The sequence below is a fragment of the Myxocyprinus asiaticus genome, chromosome 11 (assembly GCF_019703515.2).
Source record: "Myxocyprinus asiaticus isolate MX2 ecotype Aquarium Trade chromosome 11, UBuf_Myxa_2, whole genome shotgun sequence".
Lineage (NCBI taxonomy): Eukaryota > Metazoa > Chordata > Actinopteri > Cypriniformes > Catostomidae > Myxocyprinus > Myxocyprinus asiaticus.
In genome coordinates this window covers 24,887,011-24,913,578 of record NC_059354.1, presented here as the reverse complement: position 1 = coordinate 24,913,578, position 26,568 = coordinate 24,887,011, and the positions used below count along the sequence as shown (strand labels likewise).

General features: G+C 37.9%; 1 protein-coding gene and 1 pseudogene across 1 annotated transcript; both read right to left on the bottom strand.

Moving 5' to 3' along the window:
• Positions 1–1,227: 1,227 nt before the first annotated feature.
• LOC127448136 (GPI inositol-deacylase-like) lies at positions 1,228–21,749 on the bottom strand (annotated as a pseudogene).
• Positions 21,750–22,139: 390 nt separating this feature from the next.
• maip1 (matrix AAA peptidase interacting protein 1) lies at positions 22,140–26,567 on the bottom strand. The gene is made up of 5 exons (XM_051709978.1): positions 26,222–26,567; positions 24,137–24,208; positions 23,914–24,040; positions 23,583–23,736; positions 22,140–23,142 (listed from the first exon to the last, which is right to left on the bottom strand). Exons 1-5 carry the CDS (start codon positions 26,522–26,524, stop codon positions 23,064–23,066), a joined length of 735 nt encoding a protein of 244 aa, XP_051565938.1. The 5' UTR covers positions 26,525–26,567; the 3' UTR covers positions 22,140–23,063.
• Position 26,568: the final 1 nt, after the last annotated feature.

The window sequence follows — 26,568 nt, the reverse complement described above, 5'->3', positions numbered from 1 at the left end:
AACACAGACAAAGATTATTAGAAGAATATTTCAGCTCTGTTGGACCTCACAATGAAAGTGAATGGTGACTAGAACTTTGAAGGCCCAAAATGCAGTATAAATGTAATCCACACGATTCCAGTGGTTAAATCAATTTCATCTGAAGCGATATGATAGGTGTGGGTTAGATCAAGATTTAAGCCCTTTTTTTAAACTGTAAATATACACTTTCACTTCCACATACTGGTGTTGAAGTGAATTTCACTTTCATATTCAGCCACCTACTTGTTAGGGCAGGTCAAAGGTGGAGACTGATAGGAAAAAGGACTTAAATATTGATCTGTTTCTCACCCACACCTATCATATCGCTTCTGAAGAAATGGGTGGATTACTTTTATGCATCCTTTAAGTGATTTTTGGACCTTCAAACGGTCTGATCACTATTTATATGCATTGTGAGGACCAACAGAGCTGATGTATTCTTCTAAAAATCCTCATTTGTGTTCTGCAGAAGAAAGAAAGTCATACACATCAGGGATGGCATGAGGGTGAGTAAGTGATGAGAGAATTAATGGTTTTGGGTGAACCATCCCTTTAAACTTTGGCGTTTGGCAAGATTTGAAAAGGCTGCATTATCTACAAAAGCAGCCTAAAAAAATGCCTAAACAGCTATTTGGATATTGGTTAACATTACCAATAGCTTGTGAACCCTATGTGATGTGACGTCAGCTGAAAAGTCTCTTCAGAGGCGGAGCAAATCATTACATTCCGACAAACACTATTTTCTTTGGAATAATGTGCACTGATGAATCTTGAACAATATCAGGCACATGATTTTAGAAAGTTAATAGGGTAAATTTTGATTTCATGTTGACTTTAAACATTAATACTAAATTAGACTAGCTTAGGCTAGTTTCCCAGATATGGACTAAAAATTGTCTTAGATTAAAAGGGTTATCAGTGAACACTATTGGTTTATAAGTCTGGGAAACCTGCCTTATGAACAACAGATATTGCTCATGAATACACATACATAAGCATTAACTAAAGTATTACCCTGTTCAGAAACTACATATGACATACGACAAATCACATGACACCAGATGTGCTGGTCTAGTGATGTCACTAGTCCATGTGATCCCTCTAAATGCACACAGGTTCTACAGCTGTTTTGGTCTGGTGTGAATTAACACAAATCCTTGGTCTGGTTCTAATCTCAGTGCAGACTGTTTAAAGTTTGTGAAAAGGTCAAAAGTATCAAGAACAGACCAAAAAGTTCAGAGCAGCAGACAGGAAATGAGTGACCCGGTAAATGTGCAGGGGACAGAAAGTCATGCCCACACAAAGTGGCAGTAGTAGACAGGACGTCACGCTCATCATCAGTTTGCTGTAATACAAGAATAATATAAGTGTAAAAACACACGCATGACCTACAATTTTCAAGCTGTGAGGACATCATTGTGCATGCACAGGAAAGAAACCAGTCTTCCAAGGAGAGGCATGGTAATTTTATGCATTTTATGGCAGTGGTGATGAGGCAGTTTGCACTTAAAGCATGCCTCATAAGTCAAGTAATTTTTATTTGTATAGCACTTTTAACAATACACAGTTTCAAAGCAGCTTTACAGAAAATTAAATGTGCTGCCAGTGCCCTTCCCTTAAAGCATCCCTCTTCTCTTATACTCGCTTTTCACTCACTGCTTTCTCTTCTTTTTATATATATATGTTGAACTTTTCTTTAAAATAAAACAGATCTTAGAGGCCTTATGCCACATCCACCGTGTCTGTCTTTCACATCATTGATTCTTAGTAAACCACTTTGGAAATAAACACAAACCTGCGGAGGAGTGTGTGTGTGTGTGTGTGTGTGTGTGTGTGTGTGTGTGTTACAGTTGATAAGCAGTACGGAGCTGATGAGCAGGGGCAGTGTGAGGCCAGCAGGGGTCAGGATCCAGATGAACCCAATATCTGAGAACGACACCTAGAGGTATGAATAATCACACACTTTAGAGGATTCCAGCCGTTTAGAATTTCATCACAAAATCTTCACTATCAGAGTGTTTTTCAAGATGTATGAGAAATTCTGGAAATTTAAATGAACATGCACCTCCAACGAAGACTAAATGAGTGCGTTTACATGCACAATAATATGCTGACAACAAACATCAGCTTACTCTACAAATCTGAATACACACACACAAAAAAAAAAAACTGTTTACATGAAATCGAAAGTTTTGGTTTATTTTTTTATGTTGACATCAACACAAAAAAACAGACATGTACACATTTAATAAGCTTGATAGAACAGAAGATAAGGTGCACAGGGCAAAATTGGAGGTAATGGGCAGATGTGTGCCAATCGGTTTTTGCTTAAACAGTTTATTACATTTTCCCGATAAAATCATTCTTTAAAGTGTTTACATAACCTTCCAAGTTATTACGTTATTAAGCGCAATCTGTGTAAGTTCGCGCTTGTAAACACACACTATGATTACCAGAGATTGTGATTCCAGTGGATAAGGGAGGGGGTGCTGTGCATCATGGGAAGGGTAAGCAGTGTGGACAGACTAAGGTGGAGTTACAGATCATCTCTGACGTCTTGCAGCATTGATTCTGACAGTAAAGGTGTGTCATTACATTCTTTACCCTTACTGTGACAATCACTGCCATGAAAACCATTTTCTGAGTTTTGTGAAAATTTCTGGTGCTCTTAGATTAAGAGGAACATTGGGAATTACCATGATTGTGTGCCAATAAGACTATAAATCTGGTGGTATATAATCACCCTTAAAAGACAAAATATTGTGAATTAGAAAAACAGAAACAATGGGGCCTGGGTAGCTCAGCGAGAATTGACGCTGACTACCACCCCTGGAGTTGCGAGTTCGAATCCAGGGTGTGCTGAGTGACTCCAGCCAGGTCTCCTAAGCAACCAAATTGGCCCGGTTGCTAGGGAGGATAGATTCACATGGGGTAACCTCCTCGTGGTCGCGATTAGTGGTTCTCGCTCTCAAAGGGGCATGTGGTAAGTTGTGAGTGGATCGCGGAGAGTAGCATGAGCCTCCACATGCTGCGAGTCTCCGCGGTGTCATGCACAACGAGCCACGTGATAAGATGCGCGGACTGACTGTCTCAGAAGCAGAGGCAACTGAGACTTGTCCTCCGCCACCCAGATTGAGGTGAGTAACAGCGCCACCACGAGAACCTACCGAGTAGTGGGAATTGGGCATTCCAAAATTGGGAGAAAAGGGGCTAAAAAAATAAAATTAAAAAAAAAAAATACATACCAGGTTTAACATGTGGCTCAGTGATCTCTCAGTCATCTGTAATCTAAGCACCTGTATAAAGACAGATATTCCAAAATGATTAAAATAACTATAAAAGGGAAAAAAAACAAACAACAACATTCACATTAAATATATACAGTATATATATAATACCATCCCCAACACACCTGAATATGGAGTAGGTATGAAAAGCTCTTGAGAAAGGGTTTATATATCACTCACCCTATAAATGTGAAGGAGAGTGGAGCCAGTTAGAGACAACGCTCCACAGGTGACTCCACCCAGCACACTCAGAGAGATGATCAAGATAATCGGAGTATGAAGACGAAGTGTGTCGCAGTCTCGGGACACTGAGGGTCTGTGAACAAACAAATAGTAATGCGACAACAAACAAGTCACAAAAATGACATTTCTGAAAGAATCTGCACAGACATAAAGGTACTGCCACACACATGCACACCCTCACTACTAAAATGAGCATAGTGAAAAATTAAATTTAACTGTAAAAAATCTTGACTTCTGCTATAGCTCTTCTTTGCACCTACATAAATAACTTATAATCTTATTTCTCCCCAAAACCTATTGCATGCCTTCAGAAGATTTGAAATATGACTCACGAGCCACATAAATCATTGTTAAAGAAGACATTCGTGTCAATATTGTCCATTTTTATATATTTAGATTAGATAAAACAACATTTGTTTACAAGCCCATTGTTCAGAGCTGCTACTGTTAAGCTGTTGTTCATGTGATTTTCACCTGTGCAGTGGAGCAAGCACAAAGGACAGGACTGAAACTCTGAGAACAGTGCTACCCCAAAATGCATTGGCTGCACCCAGTACACAGAGCAGCGGGGACACCAGCCGCGGCCATTCCTGTACAGGTGCTTTTGTATCTTGCGACAGGTCCTCCACAGTGTTTAGGGTAAGAGTATCCACCGGTGGGATACCCAGAGAGAACCAAACATCCTTAAAACCAGCTCTGTCTGTGGGAGAGATACAGAGAAAGAGACAGGAAATATTAAGGAGGAAAAGACAGCAGTTACAGAAATACTCGCCAACAATCATGCCACGGTCTAAATCAGAGATCACTTCTTTTCCCCATTTTGATGGTTGTTGTGAACATTAAATTAAGCTCCTGACCCATATCTGAATGATGTTATGCATTGCTCTGCTGCCACACGATTGGCTGATTAGATAATAACATGAATAAGTAGGTGTAAAGGTGTTCCTAATAAAGTGCTCGGTGAGTGTATTTCTTTGTTTATTACAAGACAAATGAGGACTATATTCATACAGATGACTACTATATCATGTCGATTTTCTGAATTATCAGTATCCCATATGCGTGTATACATACATTTTATACGTGCTATTTGTTACTCAAGGTGGCGCTGTTGTTTCAGTGATTGACTTGATTTACATCATTAACACTATGATTTTGCTATTGTCATTTGGGTGTACTACTGAAGTTATCCAAGTTGTACATCTATTTAGACTCAGAATGTGCCAGAGAAAATACATATGTGTTATATGTAGCTCAAAGTGTTTGACAGCCAGTTTGCTTCTCATGAAATTTCAGTGTGAAAGTAATGAATCCTGTTCTAGTTTTGTCCTGATTTGCTGAATCATGTCTTTGACATGAAAAATAAAACATCAAAATATATCAGAAACAATATACTGTATTCTATTCTATTATTTTCTAATTAAGTATGTAATAATGTTTGGTTAAATACCCATGCATTTAAGGGTTAACAGGTGATGCCTGTTTCAACTCTCAGTAAGTACACTGCCCAGAGAGGTAGCCATCTCTAGGACTGTCCCATTATCAAAATCACGCTGAAACATTCACCACTTAGAAATACCCAGAAAGCACCATAAAAAACCAGTGAGCATTGGCAGTTCACTATACTGTATCCACTTACTTGAAATGCTGTCATGTCTTCTTCAGTCTCTTAAATCATCAGAAATGAATGATTATAAAAACCATTTTATTGTGTATTCTATGTTTGTGTATACCAATGGAATTTGTGTGTGTAAAGTCAGAAATGAAGGACAAGTACATATTATTAATGCCATTTAACCTTTAACAGCTACAATGATTCACAATATACTGATTCACATAGGGAACTGGGGAATGCAATAAGACGGCCATGGAATCCTGTTTGATCAGACCTGCAATCTATGAAACAGTCCCACTGCAGCAAATTAGAATCAGCATTCAGATAAAGCAGACAGGCACTATGGACTCACTTGAGCAACAGCAGCAGCAGTAGGACAGGCAGTTCTAGTTTGTGGAGCTGTAAGGATTTACTCATCGCCTCTTGCATTCCAACAGGATGTCCTGATCGTTTCACAGAGTTCAGCTGAGCCCTGATCATTAGGAGAAGCACTACAGCTGCATAGACAGGCAGTACTGGGCCACAGAAACGCAGAATCTAAAGTACAACAATTCCTTTATAATAAAAAGAATACTTGGGGATTTAAAGTTGAAAAGATTGGTAAATGAAATACCACACAATGCAAGCGCACCTGCCCAAGCACTTTGGAAACCGAAGTACGGATAGACACCTGTAAAGAAATGAGACAATGTTACTGACTGTACTGATAAATTAGTTCAGAGGTATTTACCCTTTCCAGGCCAAGGACCCCATGGTGGACAGAGGGACAGAGCAAGGGTTCTGTTACACATGGTATAAAACTGAGCATTGAATTTTAAGCCAGGCCTATCCACAGTTTTCCTGACCAACCACTGGGCGGCGTCATGATGATTTGGATTATCTGTTTTCTGGTTCCAGTCAACCAAACAATGAGTAACAACCAAAATGAGCAATCCAGATGGAGAACAACAACCATTCAGTACAGCGTGTAAGTTGGAATTAAAATTCAGAGTTCAGACTCAAATTGTGCAGTTGTTGGCTGTCATAACTCATAGTTAATGGTAGTTAATGATATCAATGTAACTAACCTCAGGCCATTTACCCACTCTGTGAGGCACTGTCAAAAATATGGTCATCGCAACTCTAAAATATTGGCACTATGGAGCCACATGTGTTTTTACTTAATCTTTATAAATTTTTCGCCAGCAACATATCACTCTGCAGCTCTCGCCTGGCTGCCCACTGAAGCCAAGCAGGGTGGAGCCAGGCTAGTACCTGGATGGGAGACCTGCTGGGGAAAACTAATGTTGCTGCTGGAAGAGATGTTACTGGTAGTGAGGCCAGTAGGGGGGGGTTCATCCTGCAGGCTGTGTGGGTCCAAATGCCCCCGTATAGTGATGGGGACACTATACTTTAAAAGGGCAAAGTCTTTTGGATGAGACGTTAAACAGAGATCCTGACTCTTGTGATCATTTATAAAAAAAAATATTTAATAATAAATAAATAAATAAAAAAAATTTAAATGGCAGGGCATTTCTCAAAAAGAGTAGGGGTGTAACCCCTGTGTCCTGGCCACATTACTCCCATTGGCTCTCATCAATCATGGTCTGGTCTCCTAATAATCCCCTTTTATGAATTGGCTCACTCTACTCTCTCCTCTTCACCAATAGCTGGTGTGTGGTGAGCGTAGTGGCGCACTATGGCTACTGTCACATCATCCAGGTGGATGCTGCACACTGGTGGTGGGTGAGGAGAGTGTCCTGTTCACTCTGTAAAGTGCTTTGAGTGCCTAGAAGAGCATAATTCCTACATATAAAAGTAATTAATAAAATAAAGCAGTACTGATGTACAGTTATACACTTGTAGATTAAGTTTTAATTTGACTCTATACATTAAAATTTGGAAGTGAGAATGAAAGACTCAGTTAAAGCTTGTTTAGCTTTGGTTGAACAAAAATTTGTTGGAGCCCTTGAAGACCCCCCAAATTAGCTGCTGACTAATGAATATTGATAGAAACACTATATGGTTAGAAGTACAGTTGAAGTCAGAAATTTACATACACTTAGATTGAAGTCATTAAATCTAATTGTTTAACCACTCCACCAATTTCATATTAGCAAACTATAGTTTTGGCAAGTCGTTTAGGACATCTACTTTGTGCATGACATGAGTAATTTTTCCAACAATTGTTTACAGACATATTGTTTCACTTTTAATTGACTACATCACAATTCCAGTGGGTTAGAAGTTTACATACACTAAGTTAACTGTGCCTTTAAGCAGCTTGGAAAATTCCAGAAAATTATGTCAAGCCTTTAGACAATTGCCAATTAGCTTCTGATAGGTGTAGTACTGAATTGGAGGTGTACCTATGGATGTATTGTAAGGCCTACCTTCAAACTCAGTACCTCTTTGCTTGACATCATGGGAAAATCAAAAGAAATCAGCCAAGACCTCAGAAAAAATAACTGTGGACCTCCACAAGTCTGGTTCATCCTTGGGAGCAATTTCCAAATGCCTGAAGGTACCACGTTCATCTGTACAAACAATAGTACGCAAGTATAAACACCATGGGAACACACAGCCATCATACCGCTCAGGAAGGAGACAATTCTGTCTTCTAGAGATGAACGTAGTTTGGTGCAAAAAGTGCAAATCAATCCCAGACCAACAGCAAAGAACCTTGTGAAGATGCTGGAGGAAACAGGTAGACAAGTATCTATATCCACAGTAAAACGAGTCATATATTGACATAACCTAAAGGCTGCTCAGCAAGGAAGAAACCACTGCTCCAAAACCACCATAAAAAAGCCAGACTACAGTTTGCAAGTGCACATGGGTACAAATATCTTACTTTTTGGAGAAATGTCCTCTGGTCTGATGCAACAAAAATTTAACTATTTGGCCATAATGACTATCATTATATTTGGAGGAAAAAGGGTGAGGCTTGCAAGCCAAAGAACACCATCCCAATCGTGAAGCATGGGGGTGGAAGCATCATGTTGTGGGGGTGCTTTGCTGCAGGAGGGACTGGTGCACTTCACAAAATAGATGGCATCATGAGAAAGGAAAATGATGTGGATATATTGAAGCAACATCATGACATCAGCCAGGAAGTTAAAGCTCGGTCGCAAATGGGTCTTCCAAATGGACAATGACCCTAAGCATACCTCCAAAGTTGTGGCAAAATGGCGTAAGGACAACAAAGTCAAGGTATTGGAGTGGCCATCACAAAGCCCTGACCTCAATCTGATAGAACATTTGTGGGCAGAACTGAAAAAACATGTGCGAGCAAGGAGGCCTACAAACCTGACTCAGTTACACCAGTTCTGTCGGGAGGAATAGGCCAACTTATAGTGAGAAGCTTGTGGAAGGCTACCCAAAAGGTTTGACCCAAGTTAAACAACTTAAAGGCAATGCTGCTAAATACTAACAAAGTGTATGTAAATTTCTGACCCACTGGGAATGTGATGAAAGAAATAAAAGCCGAAATACTATTACTCTCTACTATTATTCTGACATTTCACATTCTTAAAATAAAGTAGTGATCCTAACTGACCTAAGACAGGGAATATTTTCTATGATAAAATGTCAGGAATTGTGAAAAACTGAGTTTAAATGTATTTGGCTAAAGTGTATGTAAACTTCTGACTTCAACTGTATGTGGAGACCTCCTTCTAATTAATGGGTTTGGCTATTCCAGTAATCCAACTGCACACACTGACATTCTTGAAAACTGTGTGCTTTAAACTGTGGCAACAGTTTAGAGAGGACCGTATTCTGTTCCAGGATGACAATGCCCCTGTGTACAAAGTGAAGTCCATGTAGAAATAGTTTACAGAGTCTAGTTTGGAAGAACTTGACTGGCCTGCACAAAGCCTAAACCTGACCCCCATTTGAGGTGAACTGGAACACTGACTGTGTGCTAGGTTGCAGTGCCTGACCTCACTGATGCTCTTGTGTCTGAATGGGAGCAAATCCCAGCAGCCTTGTTCCAACGTCTAGTGGAAAGCTAAACCAGAAAAGTGGAAGCTGTTTTAGAAGCAAAGGAGGAACCAACTCCTTATTCATGCCAATGGTTTTGAAATTAAATGTTCAAACAAACACAAATGGTTGTCCACATACTTAGTGTATTATGCATTCTTGAATTATACCTTGTACTGGCAGTTGGGGGCAGTGTGGAGCTGCAGAAGGGCAATAGAGGTGTCGTCTCGCCGACTGGTGTGAAGCATGCTGTAGATCTCAGATACTGAAGGAATACTATGGTGCAGAAATGAAAAATAAAATAAATAAATTAAAAAAAAAAAGACAAAATACACAATCATCAGTACTATAAAGCAAAGAGGGGATGGAGAGAGATTTGAACAGCTGGATGATGGATAACAAGTACCACTTTAAATATAAACAAAGCAGCGTAAACAGTTTTTTTGTCTACCTAGCTGTGGAAAAGGAGTCCTCACGGAACCAAGGGACTCTCAGTCTGTACACACTTGGCAGTCGTTCTGTATAACACAACACATTTACTAACAGAAGTGAATCTTTCTGTACAATGCTGAACAATCCGTCTGATAAAGCTGAATCACTGGTTACCTTTAGTGGCCTTGCAGTGATTCATGATCGTGATTCTGAAAGCCTGATAAACCTGTAGGAACACAAACTTAAGCTCAATTCACTCAGTATGTCTTATGCATTTGGTGTTAAATCATTTTTTAAATAAATGATTATGTTATAATAGATTACAGCATGAATCCAAAGAGACAAGTTCATGATTTGGAAGATTACTATGCCATCTGTATCACTGCAAGAACTTCTGTGTAAATGGATGTTTGAACATTTAAAAAAAAAAAAAAAAAAGAGGAGGAAATTTAAAAGAAAACAAATAAATAGTTGAGGTTAACACAGGGATAGAAATTAAAACTGAGAGACCGCTGTGAGTGTTCACCTGGTGAAAGTATTGTAGCCGCAGTCTATGGAGAAGCCCAGGAGTTAATACTGATGTCACTAACAGTCAAACCTGCACAGTTATATCCAGGATAAAATATACACCTACAATCACACCAACTTGTTTTTCACAAGTAACAATGCATGACAGTATGACACAGTAATATAATTAGTACAAGCACTCCTTAAATAACTTTCTGAACTGCATGCTTGCCATCTGTTGACCATAAAAGTCTCATATGTGCACCTAAAGCACTTAAGTTGCTCTGGATAAGATTTAAGTGTCTGCTAAAACCCTTAAATGTTTATGTAGGATAAAAGGCTCACCGAAGTACAGCACATGAGGAATCTGCTTGGACACAGTCAAGCTCTCCTCTCTCTGCAGCTCACACTCCACTACAAACTACAATCAAACACAAAATCAAGCTGAGGAGGGCTGAAGTATCTTTAACCATGAGATCATTTTACAAATTATGTTTTCATGAAAAACATAACTGTAACATTCATTAAAAAATGAATGTGTGGTAATGTGAACTGTAAGTTACTAAACCTGTGCTCCGCTGGGGTTAGAAGCATCAATGATGAGGTGAGAGATGGATGAGTGTTCACTGATTTTCACTGTAACACCCTACAAAGACAAACAGAGCAGCATTGGCAGTTAGTCTCTGTTAGTTGCTAACATACGGTGCCCTCCATTAATATTGGTAGCCTTGGCAAATATGAGCAAAGAAGGCTATGAAAAATATCTCTTAATTGTTTATCCTTTTGATCTTTCATTTAAAATATTCACCAAAATCTATTCTCTAATGGATATCAAACAAATGCAAAACACAAGTTATATATATATATATATAAAGAAATGTGTTGAATGTGTGTGGCACAATAATTGGTACCACTTCATTCAATAATTTGTGCAACCTCTGTTTGCCAAGATAACAGCTCTGTGTCTTCTACAATGCCTAATGAGGTTGGAGAACACATGGCAAGGGGATCTGAGACCATTCCTCCATACAGAATCTCTACAGATCCTTCAAATTCCGAGGTCCACGCTGATGGACTCTCCTCTTCAGTTCACCCCACAGAATTTCTATGGGGTTCAGGTCAGGGGACTGGGATGGCCATGGCTGAACCTTGATTTTATGGTCAGTGAACCATTTTTGTGTTGATTTTGATGTTTGTTTTGGATCATTTTCCTGCTGGAAGATCCAACCAGGGCCCATTGTAAGCTTTCTGGCAGAGGCAGTCAGGTTTTGATTTAGTATCTGTTGGTATTTGATATTTGAGTCTGTAATGCCATGTATCCGAACAAGATGTCCAGGACCTCTGGCAGAAAAACAGCCCCACAACATTAAAGATCCAGCACCACATTTAACTGTGGGCATGGGGTACTTTTCCATATGGCTACCTCTCTGTGTGCGCTGAACTCATCTCTGATGTTTGCTGACAAAAAGCTCTTTTTTTGTTTCATCTGACCATAGAACCCGGTCCCATTTGAAGTTCCAGTAGTGTCTGGCAAACTGAAGATGCTTGAGTTTGTTGTTAGATGAGAGTAGAGGATTTTTTTCTTGAAACCCTCCCAAACAACTTGTGATGATGTAGGTCACCTCTGATTATAGTTTTGGAGACTTTTTGAACCCAAGACCCAACTAATTTCTGCAATTCTCCAGCTGTGATACTTGGAACAATTTTGGCCACTCGAACCATCCTCGTCACCATGAGTGAACACAATACAGACACCCAACCTCAAACAGGAAGTCATGGCTGAACAATTTCATGTTCCTAGTCACCCAGGTTTACTAGAAAATTTAAATTATAAATGGGAATATACTTCAGATATATTTTACTAATAAGAATTCCTAGGGGTGCCAATAATTGTGGCAAAACTGTTTTGGAGAAAAATATTATGAGATTTTTTCCCCCGTTTTAATTATTTTATTTCAATTAAAGCTTAGATTTTTGTGAATATTTTGAATGAAAGATCAAAAGGATAAACAACAAAAACATTTTCACAACCTTCTTTGCATATATTTACCAAGGGTGCCAATATTAGTAGAGGGCACTGTAGTCTTACAAAAACATTCACAGAAGCGTACTAAATTTTCAATGCGCCGGAAGTGTAGTATAAGCAAAGAATAACGTAAAGGTGTTACTGAGTGTGTAGGAGACACTGGATTGACCTTATAAACTGGAAGAAGCTCTGTCCCGGATGATAGATCAACTGCTTGCACACTTAGAGAAAAGAGAAGAACAAATAACATATCCTCATTTCCCATGTAATCACCAATTTCCTAAATATGTTGCTCTATTTCAGGAGAAAAAAAAAAAGAAAAGAAAAAGACTCACCACATGCAGCCACTCATCTGTGTGCAGCCATACAGCCAGCTGGACATTTCCTATTGAACAACAAATATAGAACTCTTTCAAAATATAATAAGAACATTTTAAAAGGAGCATCAATGAGGTAGTAATGAAACTGTAGCTTAGACAATACAGCCTGCATGTTAGAATAACTAATGGGTCTTTTTCACACTGCCGGGTTTTGGAATGCAGTAGTTAACGACTGCATGGTATACTTCAATAACGGTGAATTTGAGACCATGGCAAATATAATTTGTGCTTACCCATTTGCTCCAAAATCAAAAGAAAAATGCCACTATTACGTTTCCACAACTTTCCAAATAAAAAATATTAAGCGCGATGGATTACGACATTCAGAAGAAAGAAGATGCCATACTTACAGTCACTCTCTCAGCAGCTGAATTAGAAGCTTCACCGCATCTGTGGTAAATCTTTTTTTTAAACAAATTCCAGGGTAATACAAGTATAATGTTATAAATTAACACTAAATAGTTAAAAAATTGTAAATATGAAAAAGTTTGCCAGATTTAGGCTGCTAAATAAGGCGGAAATGTGTCATCACTGTCTGTGAAAAGGGTCTGTTCTCCTGAATCATAAATGCTAATCAACTTTTGACAAATGTAAGCCACAGGAGTCAGAATACTAGGCACAATAAATTGAAACATTTCCCTCAGAACTTATACTGTATTTTTGAATTTTTAAACAATAACATTTAAGTAGATCAAGTATATTTTTTAAAACACATACTGCAAAAAAATCTAACTGTAACTGAAAAGTAACAAACACCTGAACCCTTCCGTAAGAAGAGAAATTTACATTTATGCATTTGGCAGACGCTTTTATCCAAAGTGACTTACAGTGCACTTATTACAGGGACAGTCCCCCTGGAGCAACCTGGAGTTAAGTGCCTTGCTCAAGGACACAATGGTGGTGGCTGTGGGGATCGAACCAGTTCTGATTACTGATTAACAGTTCAGTGCTTTAGCCCACTACGCCACCACCACAGAAATAAGACCTTTTAGCAACTTCTAAATTTTTCAGACATGCTCTTAAAAATTGTTTTAAGAGTGTTTTATTCAGGCTTTTCATTGTTGATGGAGTCTCAAACTATGGAGATGTGTGATCCAGTGTGGTCTCTCTCACCATATTATTACAGCAGCAGTGGAAATGACTGTAGGCTTTCCTTCGACTCGAGAGGGCAAACAGGAAGTACTTAACCTGAGCTTCCTGCCAAAAGAGTAAAGCAAATGGATGATTTACCTCAGCAATTCAGCATACAGTACAGTGATGTTGCTGGCATACATATGACTGGCAGATAAAACATTGTAAAATAGACAGAGCGTGTAGACCTCCTTCCATGCCTCAGGCAGAGCTGGACGGACAGATCAATAGATGGATGTTTGGATATAAATAGGAAGAGATCCTGTCTTTTAGCCAGAGACATGTGCACTGATAATGCAATAAATATACATGCGCACGCAAACCCAAATCTGAGAAAGTGACAGTGCCATCTTGTCCTCCTCCAGGCTGTTGCATGGGATGTCTAAAGAAGTTAGTTCAGCACTGACATTCGCTTCTGTGGACTTTCTGTAAACTAAAGAGAAACATCAGTGAATAATAATAATCAAAAACCTAAAAAAAAAAACAAAAAAAAAACAACAACAACAACAACACCACATTTGTCAATAAGGCCATCAGGTTCAATAAGGCCAAACGCTCAGACTGTAGCCAGAACAAACTCCTTGCACCTTCAAAATAAACATATATCTTAGCAACTTACTTGGTTGCAAACATTTAATTAGCTGTCATTTACATTTATCTATGAATTAATGACAAATTATGAAATGTACTGATCTTTCATAAGCAAATTACAGAATCCAAATAATTATTTTTATTAGTATAATTAATTTTCAGATGTTCTACCTATTTTGATGAAACAAAATGTCACAATAAGGGTAGAGTGCAAATAAACTTACCAAACAATGTAAAGATGATCAGTGGACACCTAGGTCCTGGGAACTGCAGTCACCTATAACAAATTCACAAAACACTGATAAAACAATGTGAGAACATTAAAATACAAATCATCCTTAAACAGTCAGGTTTTACTTTAAGGCTATGTTCACACAAACAGAAAAAGTCCGATTTTTTGGCCTATCTGACTCAAATCCATTTAGGTTTTTGTAGTCTGAACAGGAAAACAACATATAAATTAGATTATTAAAAGCCTGATCCAAACCACATTCGTAGGTGGTTTGGAATCTGATAAAAATTAGATTTTTGTTAATGCTTCTTAGTCTGAACGGTCAGATCAGATTTCATGTGTGTTTTCGTCATTCATTGAGTGCAATGGGTTGTTTCATCAGGTGTTGCGACACAAAGACAAACTGCATCCCAAACGGCATAAATGATGCCTTTACAGGGCACTTTAATGATGGTCGTGTTGTAGGATCGTTACAAGACTGACCGTTCAGAATGACCGTTTTATTACACCTTCAGCCCTCCCAGAGTGGAAGTCTATGAGGGGAACAGGGCATCACTTCTGAATGCAATGCACCCATATGTCATGTACAGTATATGTTACAGGGCAGTCAAAGCAGTAGAAAGCTCTTTTTAAATAATACAGACATTGGCTTTACCCACCCAATGTCAAAGAGATGCACCAAGGTGTGGTGACAGTGGCTGCGAGCCACCACATCATGATAAGGTATTGAATGTCTTACGCGAATACAGGATGCTTGAGCATTTTGAGGGCTTCAATATCAGAAGGGGGTCCTCATCAAGGGTCTCACTGTCCAACTTTATGCTTCAATATTGGATGTTTCGCTCACAGCTAATACAGTACAATAAACATCCCGTATGGGACATCATAATTTCGGCCAAAATACAGGATGTCTCGGCTAAAACTGGAAAGTTGTAAACCCTAGCAACAACAAACATTGCAAATGCCACCTCTCCCATTTTTTTTAAACCGTTGTCTCTGATGAATGTGTTGAAATTTGTATATTGCCCTCATGAAAAACAGAAACAAATGGCAAAACATCCATTGCTAAACACTCACGCAAGGTGAACATACGCAAGTTTGCATTGATAATGACTATCGTCCTATAGTCCAACTAATGTGGACGTGCTAGCAAAAGCAACTGCAGTCTGAACAGAAAAAAATCAGATCTGTCCATATTTAACTTGCAGATTGAACAGTCAGTCTAAAAAAAAAATTGGATTTGAGAATTTTTGGGGGGGACTTTTCCTGCAGTGTTAACAAAACCAAAGTTTCAGGTTGAAATCTCTGATTAAAGAGAATTTTTAACAGAAGCTCTTAAAAAGAGATAGTAAACCAACCACTAGGGACATCTTATTGAGGTCATCGATGGGGCAGGACAGCGCAGTCAAACCAGAGCGCACCTGGTAGTCACGGTAACCACCACCCACAGAGAGAACGGTTACATTCCGAAGGTCTTCTGCACCTGCGGCCCAACGTTGGCTGACCGCAGAGTAAAACTCTACCATAAACACATAAATCAGATGTTAATGTACCACAAAACTCATTAGCATTAAAGTTGTGTGAAAATGTTTAATACAAATGTGTTTGTGTGCAGTATATAAAGCAGAAATACATAATACCGTCAAAACACCTATATATATTTATATGTTTGTTTGCAGGTTATTTTCCTACCCAATATATAAGGGTCCAGAGTCAGCACAGGTGCCTGGTGAGGGGAGGCCTGGGTGATAATGAGGCTGACCATCTGTGGGTTGAAGCGTGGTAGAGTGAACAACGCTCTTGCCACCACTCCACCCATGGAGTGACCCACCAAAACCACACGTGTTGGGGGGTCTGGCTAGTCCTGAATACATATAAATATAGCAAAGCAACAGTGATTGGTTTGAATGCAGACGACTCACTAAAGGTAATGACCTTAAATTATAATATAGGCTACTAAAAGTCAGTGAGTGGGTTTACATGCACATTCTTACACCGAATATGCTTAATAAGCAGACAACCCGTGTGGTCATGTAAATGCAATAAATGCCGTTCCTTTATCGGTGTATGGTCATAAACGACGTAAGAATAAACCGATCGAAACAGGTCGCTTTTTGCCCATTACAGTGATTTCATGTGGCATGTAAACACCTTAACCAGCATTCTTACTGGCTTATCCAATGTGTACATGTGTTGAGCACATGCCTCTTCATGGTTTTACTTCAAAAGCAGAGAATAAAGCGATTATTTCAAATGTCATGTAAACACGGATTTCTTGCTTTGTCAAATCTTTTAAACATGCTGATTTTTGGGAATAATCAGCATATTGGTGTGTATTTAAATGTGCTCACTGACTATGTTTACATGGACACCAGAAAGCAGCTTATTGAGAGAAAGTGGGTTATTGCGAGAAAACAGCGTTCCAGTTTACATGCATTGTATAAGCAGTGTACTCTTTATTCCCGTTTACATGCGCCTCGGTCAGTATGCAGCTTTATCCACAGCAAATTTTCCTGTGACGCTTGTGAAAGTAACAAACATGGGATACGAGGAAGACTTTTATTTTATTCTGTGTTGCTTCGCATTTGTTATTTCCAGTTATTACATGGCTCTCTGGAATACTCTATTCTGATTGGTCAATGGCGCCATCCAACGGTCAGATATTGCTCTGTCACTACCGCTTTACTATTTAGACGTATCAGACCGCTCATTCGGGTTCTGCAAGCCATCTGTCCTGCTTCTCGGCTCACAGTGCGATCTCTACAAGTAAGCTAATAAAATAACTCAAATCAATGTTTCATGTGCATTTATTTATTGGCAAGTATTTGGCAGCTCGAACTAGGGCTGGGCGATATGGACCCACGATATATATATATGCGATATATATCTCTGTATTTTCTACAAAGTGGGCTAAATGTTCAGTTGTAAGTCAAAGTCACATGTGAGATGGTAAATGAAGCTTGCAATCCGCTTTGTTTCGGTTGCAGAAGACTTTTCGTGCTGCAAAGTCTTCACGGCCAGGGTTGCAGCAGCAGCACAAAGTTTAACACACTCTTCGTACTGCAGTTTATGTTTGCTCCCTAAAAGATCCCACAATGCACTATAAAAACCAGGGAGCATGGTTGCTCATTATGTTCCCTTAATGGAAACGTCCTTGTGACTTCTGAAGTCTCTGAAGTCGTTAGATGACAAGCACAAGTGTAAAACTATTAAGTCCAAGCCTTATTTTCTCTTTAAAAGAGATGTTGTTGGTAATTATGAATGAAAAACATTACAATGAAAGTGAAACAATCTTTTAAATCTTTAAGTTGTTAAAGAGGGTTTAAAATACACTCCTTTATATTTGTATTTCTTTATGCCATTTATATGTTAAAACAGACCTTTTTCACAGACTGTGTACATTTTTAAATATTGAGTGTAAATTTAAAACATTGTTTTGTGTTATATTACCCAGGAATTAGTTTAAAAAAAATGAATTACCACAGCTGCGAGGGGGTTTTTATTACAGTTGCTGAGAGAGTGACAGTAAATTTGGCATCTCGCATTTTACTCTTAATCCACCGCTCTCTATGTTTTTTCCTCCTCTGCAAAGTTATCAAACGTAATAGTGGATTTTTTCTTTTGGCCTTGGAGCAAATGGGTAAGTGAAAATAATATTTGCTGTGCTCTCCAATTCACTCCCATTCACCGCTGTTGAAGTTTACCCTCAGTGGCAGTTCTGGCTTATTTGGTGCCCTAGGCAAGATCCAACATGGTGCCCCCCCTTAACTTCCCATAATCATGGATTTTACGATGTTAACAATTTTTTTTTTTTTTTACAGAACTATGCTTTAACACAAAATATATAAAAGGGTTAGTTCACCCAAAAATTTAAATTCTATCATCCTTTAATCACTCTCATGACATCCCAGATAGGATGACATTCTTTCTTCTGCTGAACACAAATGAAAACATTTTTATTTGTAGGTCCATAACATTTACATTTATGCATTTGGCAGACACTTTTATCCAAAGCGACTTACAGTGCACTTATTACAAGGACAATCCCCCTGGAGCAACCTGGAGTTAAGTGCCTTGCTCAAAGACACAATGGTGGTGGCTGTGGGAATTGAACCAACAACCTTTTGCTTACCAGTTCAGTGCTTTAGTCCACTACACCACTCCGATAACCCATAAAATAGTAATAGCAAATAGCAAAAAGTAGTCCATAAGACTGTAGTGGTTAAATCCATGTCTTCAGAAGTGACATAATAGGTGTGGATGAGAAACAGATCAATACTTAAGTAATTTTTTTTACTCTATATCTCCACTTTCACAGCTTAAAGTCACATGTGGTGCCTGTTTAGTTTCACTTTCAGATCTGAAAGTGTAAGTGGAGATTTAGAGTAAAAAGTGATTATCGATCTATTTCTCACCCACACCTATCATATCACTTCTACAGACATAGATTTAACCACTGGAGTCTTAGTAAGGATTAGAAAGTAAGCCATGTTTCTGGAATGGCATGAGGGTGAGTAAATGATGAGAGAATTTTCATTTTGGGGTATAACTAGACAATGAATATAGAAATGAAGTAACATATATATATATATTTATATTTATTTGGCAAATTATATTAACATGTACATTATATATACAGAACTTAAATTGCACAATTAAATTACATTGAGTCAATAAATAAAGAAAATGGCAGAATACTTACAGATTGCTGCTTGTGCTATTACACATAATTCCTAATTTCAATTTGAACCCTCGATCCTGTGTGACAGTGTACATATACTGTTGATTATGGTTATCTAATGTTTGTTCAGAATGTAAAAAATGCATTATGAACATCTATAATCCTAACCACTTAGAGCCTTTTAGCGTCACCGTATGGAACGCGTAGACGATGCGCAAACAACACGTTAACAGCGCGTCATCTCAGACGCATTGGTGTACCTGCTTTTCATAGACAATGTAGGGGACACTGATGGGATAAATGATTTTATACGTCACACTGCAGCCACACAATTGGCTGATTAGATAATTGCATGAATAAGTAGATGTACAGGTATACCTAATAAAGTGGGCGGTGAGTGTACATATTATGTAATGTATTTTAATTATCTAATTTATAATATTACATATTATATTTATAATTATTTTAATTATTATATATAAAAAACATTATTTGGGGGCCTCTCAGTAAATCAATGAACTGCAAATAATTACATTAATCAGCACATCATGTAATTCACTTGATTAAAAATCAACCGATTGACAGCCTTAGTAAAATCCGTTCATCTTGACTGTACAGTGCCAGACATGCACCAAAACGATAGGATAATAGGTAATTGCCAACCAACTAAGCATGCATACTGGCAAAAGTGTACATCACAAACTGTGACCTTTCTAGTGCAATATAAGCCTATTATGGTTTTTAAACGTGCCTAATTTTGTTTTAAAGGTCTCATTTACATGCATCCAAGGTCAAAAAACACTTCAATTTGCTCATAATTTAAATTGCAGCATTACCTTTTTTATCCCAGTGTCAAAAATGACTCGTTCAATGATCCATTCTAAAGGATTCATTCTAAACTTCTTTCAGAGAGCCTGCTCTGCTCTGATTGGTCAGATGTCCCAGTCTGTTGTGACTGGTCTACCGCTTAGTGTGTAGTATTTGAGGGCGGGTCAAAGCTGTTTGCGAGTAGCCAATGAAGACCAGAGGCGGGTTTTTTGTTACCAAATGACCTAGGTTAGTACAGGAAGTAAGTCTGGAATGACTAACGACTCGTTTCAGGTGTTCAGAATCGGTTCTTTCACTTGGGAGTCAATAACTCCATTTGTCGTGCACTTTGATTTTTGAAACTTTGCAGACTTTTTTTACATTCACAAACAGCTATATAACTCACTACTTGAAAGGTAATATTTGAAAAACCATAATAGGTGCTCTTTAAAAGGAAATGAAAAAGACAATAAAATCAATTTCATTCCCCTTTCTCCTCAGCCTTACAGCTGACCATGACCTCTCACCTTGTAAAGGCTCAAGATGGCTTTCATGCTCTCATGAAGAAAGCGAGTCTGTCTGTGCAAGCTTCCCCGATACAGAGCCACCAGCTCCTCATTGAAGTCAATGGTAAAGACGTTCATATGGGTCTGTCTATCCAGATCCTCAGCCTTTCTCAATGCCACTAAACCAAGAGAACGAGCTGCAAGACAGAAATTCCAAACACACAATATCTGCATAGATTCTTAAGGATGAAGATGTTTTCTGTTCTCCATGTCAAACAGTTAAAGCCTCGTTCTGATAGAGGTCAAGCTCAACTAAAACAGGGCAAAGCTATTCAGGTCACACAAGAGAACATGTTGATGGGACTGTGCTGCTTAGTATACAGTCTGCTGAATTGATACAGCACCAACATGCAACACATAAAAAGCATAAAACAATGCATTTATAAGCTAATGTTGGGGCTTTTTGTCTACAAGAAAAGATTTTGAATGCATACTGAAATGATAAAGAGAAACAAGGTAAATCTTACCTTACCTGTAGCTTCCAGCCTTACCGGGCAGGAAGAGCACAGCAGCGCCAGTGAGCTTGAGTCCTGTGGTCTCTTGGGCATATGCACCTTCTCCAAAGATAAAGGCCGTATGACGGGTACTGGCGCGCGCGCACACACACACCCTCAAACAAGTGTGAGTATTCACGCGCAGAGGACATGCAACTCAAGTAGAGCAGGATTTAAGACACAGACGAATGTTTAAATGTTTTATACAGACTGTGATGTGAGATGTATTTTTCGGGGTTCGAACCGGACGTAATATTGAAAAATAAGTAAAACTGCTTAGCATGTTAATTTGCATTTACCGTACTTAAAGATGTGTTTTGATCATAGGAATCTTATGTCTGATGCTGGTTATAAGGAACGTTTGCTGTTGCCAAAACAACAGGTAGAATGACTAATGCATGGCCTTTCACTGAACTGTAGCTAGTTATGTCGCCCCGAATACAACCCATTGCATATTTCGCTAATTGCAAACATACGAGGACAACAACAGTGATTATTATAGACTATTTCTGTGGCGATACTCACTCGGTATTCTGGGTACTCGAACATGTATGTCATGCTGCATCGGTTCCCCTCGAAACCGAACAATAGTTCCCGCAACACAAGAAGCAGAAGTCCAAGAGCAAAGGTGTAAAACGCGTATACAGCAAGTGTCATGTCGCCACTAAATCATATTGGCTTATTCACAAATTAATCCTATTTGCTGCTCCATTTTCCTCGTTGTAAACCCACACTGCCTATTTAAACCTATACGAGAGGACCTGTCACGCAGCTCCTGGCTTGACGTCACAAGACTGGCAGGAGAGTTAACCAATGGAGAGAGACTACAGATTCCCGGTTTGACCAATAAGGACAGTGGGAGGGATGGCAAGAGAGCGGTGTGTGTGTGTGTGTATGTATGTATGTATGTATATATATATATATATATATATAAATAAATAAAAGTCTTTGGCAGCAGTAGTAATCGTACATCTGAAACATGAAAAGGCGTCGTCTCTACAACATTTTATTTTGAGTATTTATTTATTTTTTTTAAATCAAAGATGGATCGCTCATAGTGACACTTCAAATATATAATAACCATAATCACATTTTGTGTTTAATAGAAAACATGTCTGAGTCAGAACACTTTACCAGAAAGCAGCCATAATGAGGTTTTAGAAATTTTTATGAACACACACACACACACACACACACACACACACACACACACACACACACACACACACACACACACACACACACACACACACACACACACACACACACACACACCCCACCCCACCCCCTAACAAAAGAATAGGCCTAATGATGGAGAAAACACTGTTTGGTTTCGTTAATAATATCCAAGATATAAATCAAATAAAGTTTTTCCATCATGACTTTGGTCTAGGTGGATTTTCTGACATACAGTAAAACAGAGAAAATCCCGTTAAACGTTTATTTTTGGCTCCACTTACAAAATTATTAAAATGCTGCATTTACATTATTTGTAGTGAGTTTTAAATTGTAATATGCCATTTGAAATCAAGGTCCTTCTCTTTTTCATGTATTTCACACTAATAGCTTTTACATAACATGAACATCTGGACAAAACAGTCGCATAACTGACCAGTAAGTTTACATTATACTGAATGAGCATTTGAAATGGTCCAAGCAGTGGTTAAAATTATTTTTGTGGTAAAACATTAATGGATCACTTTAGATGCTTACAATTTATCCTCTGCAGTTTTAACATTCAGTCTTTCAGTTGTTTGAACATTTTGAGTCCAGTTTGCCTCATGTGAGTTGAATATGAATAAAGGACAAACTATGATCGAATGGAGGCGACAATAACTTAAAATAATTTGAGATCAGTGGAGACAAAACATATCTTATGCACTGCACACAAGTGAAATAAACATTTATAACTTTCTGTTGTCCATGGGGAGTATTCTGATGCTGACAATATTGCAAGATTATTTTTCAATGTCCTTCCAGTGAGGGATAGTAAATTATCTCTCTATTTTCAGGCCATATTGAGCAACATCTTGCATGAAAAAAACAAACAAACCTAAAAAGATTTGTCTTCTCCACGTTAAACACACTTAATCAAGAAGCTTTGCGTGCTCTATTCTTGTGATGATCCAATCTGGAGTCACACCTTGTGTAAATTCCCTTTGGAATCTGTCAGAAACAAGGAAAATATAAGAGACATAAAACACTTATTCACTATATTCATAATAGAATACGGCAACACTTCATTTTACAGTGTCCATGTTACATTACTAATATTAATTACTATAATTACTATTACAATAACAATATGTAGGTACAAGCAGCTCTACAAAATAATTACAAGGCAAATGCATGCAGTTGATTAGTATTAATCTGTAATAACCTATGTAAATACACAGTAACATGAACATTGCTAATAAAGTGTGACCGAGAATACTAATTTTGTTTTTAGAAATTAATTGTATTAAAAAAATTTAGTATTTTTACTGAACCTTAATATTAATAGCTCAAGTGAAATACAGTAAAACTGAAACTTGTAACTTGTAATCCAGCTTACTAAATGACAGCCAGTACGTTGATAATAAGTGATCAGTGATTTCAGCACTCACTCATAATTGGCTGTGAGCAGTCTCTTGGTCTCTGGTCTCTCTCCATTTCCACCTAAAGCAACCTGGAAGATTCGTGCTCCCTCCACAGTGTCATCAGGAAGCCTCGCACTTGTCATGTACCAGAAACGCATCAAAATACTTACAAATTTCCTCCCTGAAAGCAAGGAAAACACTGCAATGATTTTTTTCATGCATATGGACATGTGATATATTTATACTAAATTATATGTTTTCAATTACTGTACATAAAATAATTTGCTATCTTATTTTTTAATAATTCAATATATTACCTGGGCGAATATTGCAGGGTATGAAACTTAGAGGGTCTCACCGCTATCATCATAGTAAATGCCAACGTCTCCTGTAGTTGTGTACATGATCTCATCAGGCTCGGCAGACAGCGCCCTCTGGTGGCTCACAGGCAAATGAGCGCATTTGTCCTCAAGTTTCCCTATTAGCTATGGGAGAGAATATAAGATTAATTTCGGACTTTTATCGATCATAAAATCTTAAACAGGAAAACAGAAGGGTGCTTGGAATCTTTGTGTACTTACATCTTTAGCGACTAAACCCCCCAGAGCCTCAAACTGACACTGAGACAGCAATCCTGACACATGTGAAAAAGCCTGAGAGCAGAAGTTTTCTGTTTGAGTGATCAACTGACTCAGGGTCATGTATGTCAAGGGTCAGTGTTTGTTATAACAGGTCTACATTAAAACATCATAAAACTTTTTAATATAAAACTTTTTTTTTGTTGTTGTTGTCCAGATCTAATTATTTATAATAAATAATAAAAAATAAAATAAAAAAATTTGTACTTCACACAAAACAATGACTTGAATACACCTCTTCTATGGTGAACATGTTTTCACTTACTATCCTGTGGCGTAACCGTCCAGAGACAGTAAAAAAAATTCAAAGTCTCATTAAACAAAATTCTTTGGAGTGAGTTGTAAGTTGGAATGAGTAGTGCAGAACAGTCAAGTATTATTATTATTTCTTTAAAAAACACAGTGAAACAATATTGTTTTAAAATATGATTTATATTTAAAAAACTTTTGTCCACCAAATCAAAGTCATGTGGTGTAATCAAACATATAGTATGTAGCCATTTTGTTGTTTATGTTGACAAAAACACATAAAACAGACAGATCTGATATTTTGACATTTTTATGAAAAGGCACATTTTGTTCAGGTTATGTGGCGTAACCCTCAGAAAACCTCTTGATATTCTTGACTCAAAAAAATCATAATATTTGTCAAATATTTTTTATCTTGAAAAATATGTTTGAAAAGTTTTTATTAATGATTGTGTTATGTACACTCATGTATTCAAGATGCAAGGAAATTACTTGAATACATTTTACTTGATGGTTAAACCACATGACATTTTAAAGTCATTAAATAAATGTTTTGTTTAGCTTTTTTAGAAAATGTTTTTCAAAAATGTGTCTAACCAACATGGACACAAATATTTCTACAAACTTGACACATGAATTTTAAACTAGATTTTTAAAAGATTTCTCTTTTATTTATTTATTATTTATTTATTTATTTTTTTACCTCAGACAACTTTATTTGTCAATGACCCACTTATTAAAACTCCCATAATCAGCCAATTAAGTGCAAATGAAACAAAGACTCACAAAAGGAAACAAGGAAAAAAAGAAAGAAAAAGGGAACAAGACAAATCTAAATAACACGTGAGACACAGAGCAAATATTAATTGTCTTAAAGGGATAATTCACCCAAAAATGAATCATTTACTCACCCTCATGCCATCCCAGATGTATATGACTTTCTTTCTTCTGCAGAACACAAAGATAAAAAAATAATAATTATGTATATATGTAATTTAAGCTCTGTTGGTCTTCACAATGCAAGTGAATGGTGACAAGAATTCAGAATGTTCAAAAACCACTTAAATAAACATAAAAGTAATCCATATGACTTCAGTGGTTAAATCTATATCTTCAGAAGCGATATGATAGGTGTGGGTGAGAAACAGAACAATATAAGTCCTTTTTTACTGAAAATCTACACTTTCACTTTCACATTCAGCCATCTACCTGGTTGGGGCTGGTCAAAGGTAGAGATTGATAGTAAAAAAAAAAAAAAGGACTTAAATATTGATCTGTTTCTCACCCACAGCTATCAAATCACTTCTGAAGACATGGATTAAACCCCTGGAGTTTTATGGATTACTTTTATGCTGCCTTTAAGTGCTTTTTGAACCTTCTGAGTTCTGGTTACCATTCACTTGCATTGTATGGACCTACAGAGCTGAAATATTCTTCTAAAAAATATTTAGTATCTAATATTATCTAGAAAGTCATACACATCTGGGATGGCATGAGGGTGAGTAAATGATGAGAGAATTTTCAATTTTGGGGGAACTATTCCTTTAATAGCTGTTTTGTTTACAGATTTTGAAATTGAATCTAGACTACATAATGATTCATCTCATTCATAAAAACTGTAAGGCATTTGTGTATATAGATTTTACTTATAAATAAAATTACATTTACAATAAAACATGCATATTCTTTGGCATGTTCATTCACACAGCAACCGACTATTATAAGCCTACAATGTAACTGCATGCAGATCATTCTTTAAGGTTCCATATCGGCACTCACCTGTTTGGCTCCTTCCGTGAACTCCTCGATGCTAAACTCTTTGTCGAAATAAGATCGGATGAGAAAGAAGTAGATGCGGGTTCGGAACCAGATGAAGGGGTTCGGGATGCCAACGACCAAAACCTTTTGATTCTGTTTGTGTCTGCCGCGCTCAGAGCTGTACGACCTCACATCACACACAACAGACGCCACGGGAGCGAGTCGTCTGGACTGATTCAGTAAAAGTGGCTTTGATGTGAAGCACCGGATCAGAACCGTGAAGGGCCTGTGACAGCTGCAGCGCCTCAGTAAGAGCAGCGCCATCTTTCTCCCATCATCCTCAGCTGTACATCTCTTAGAAAAGTCCG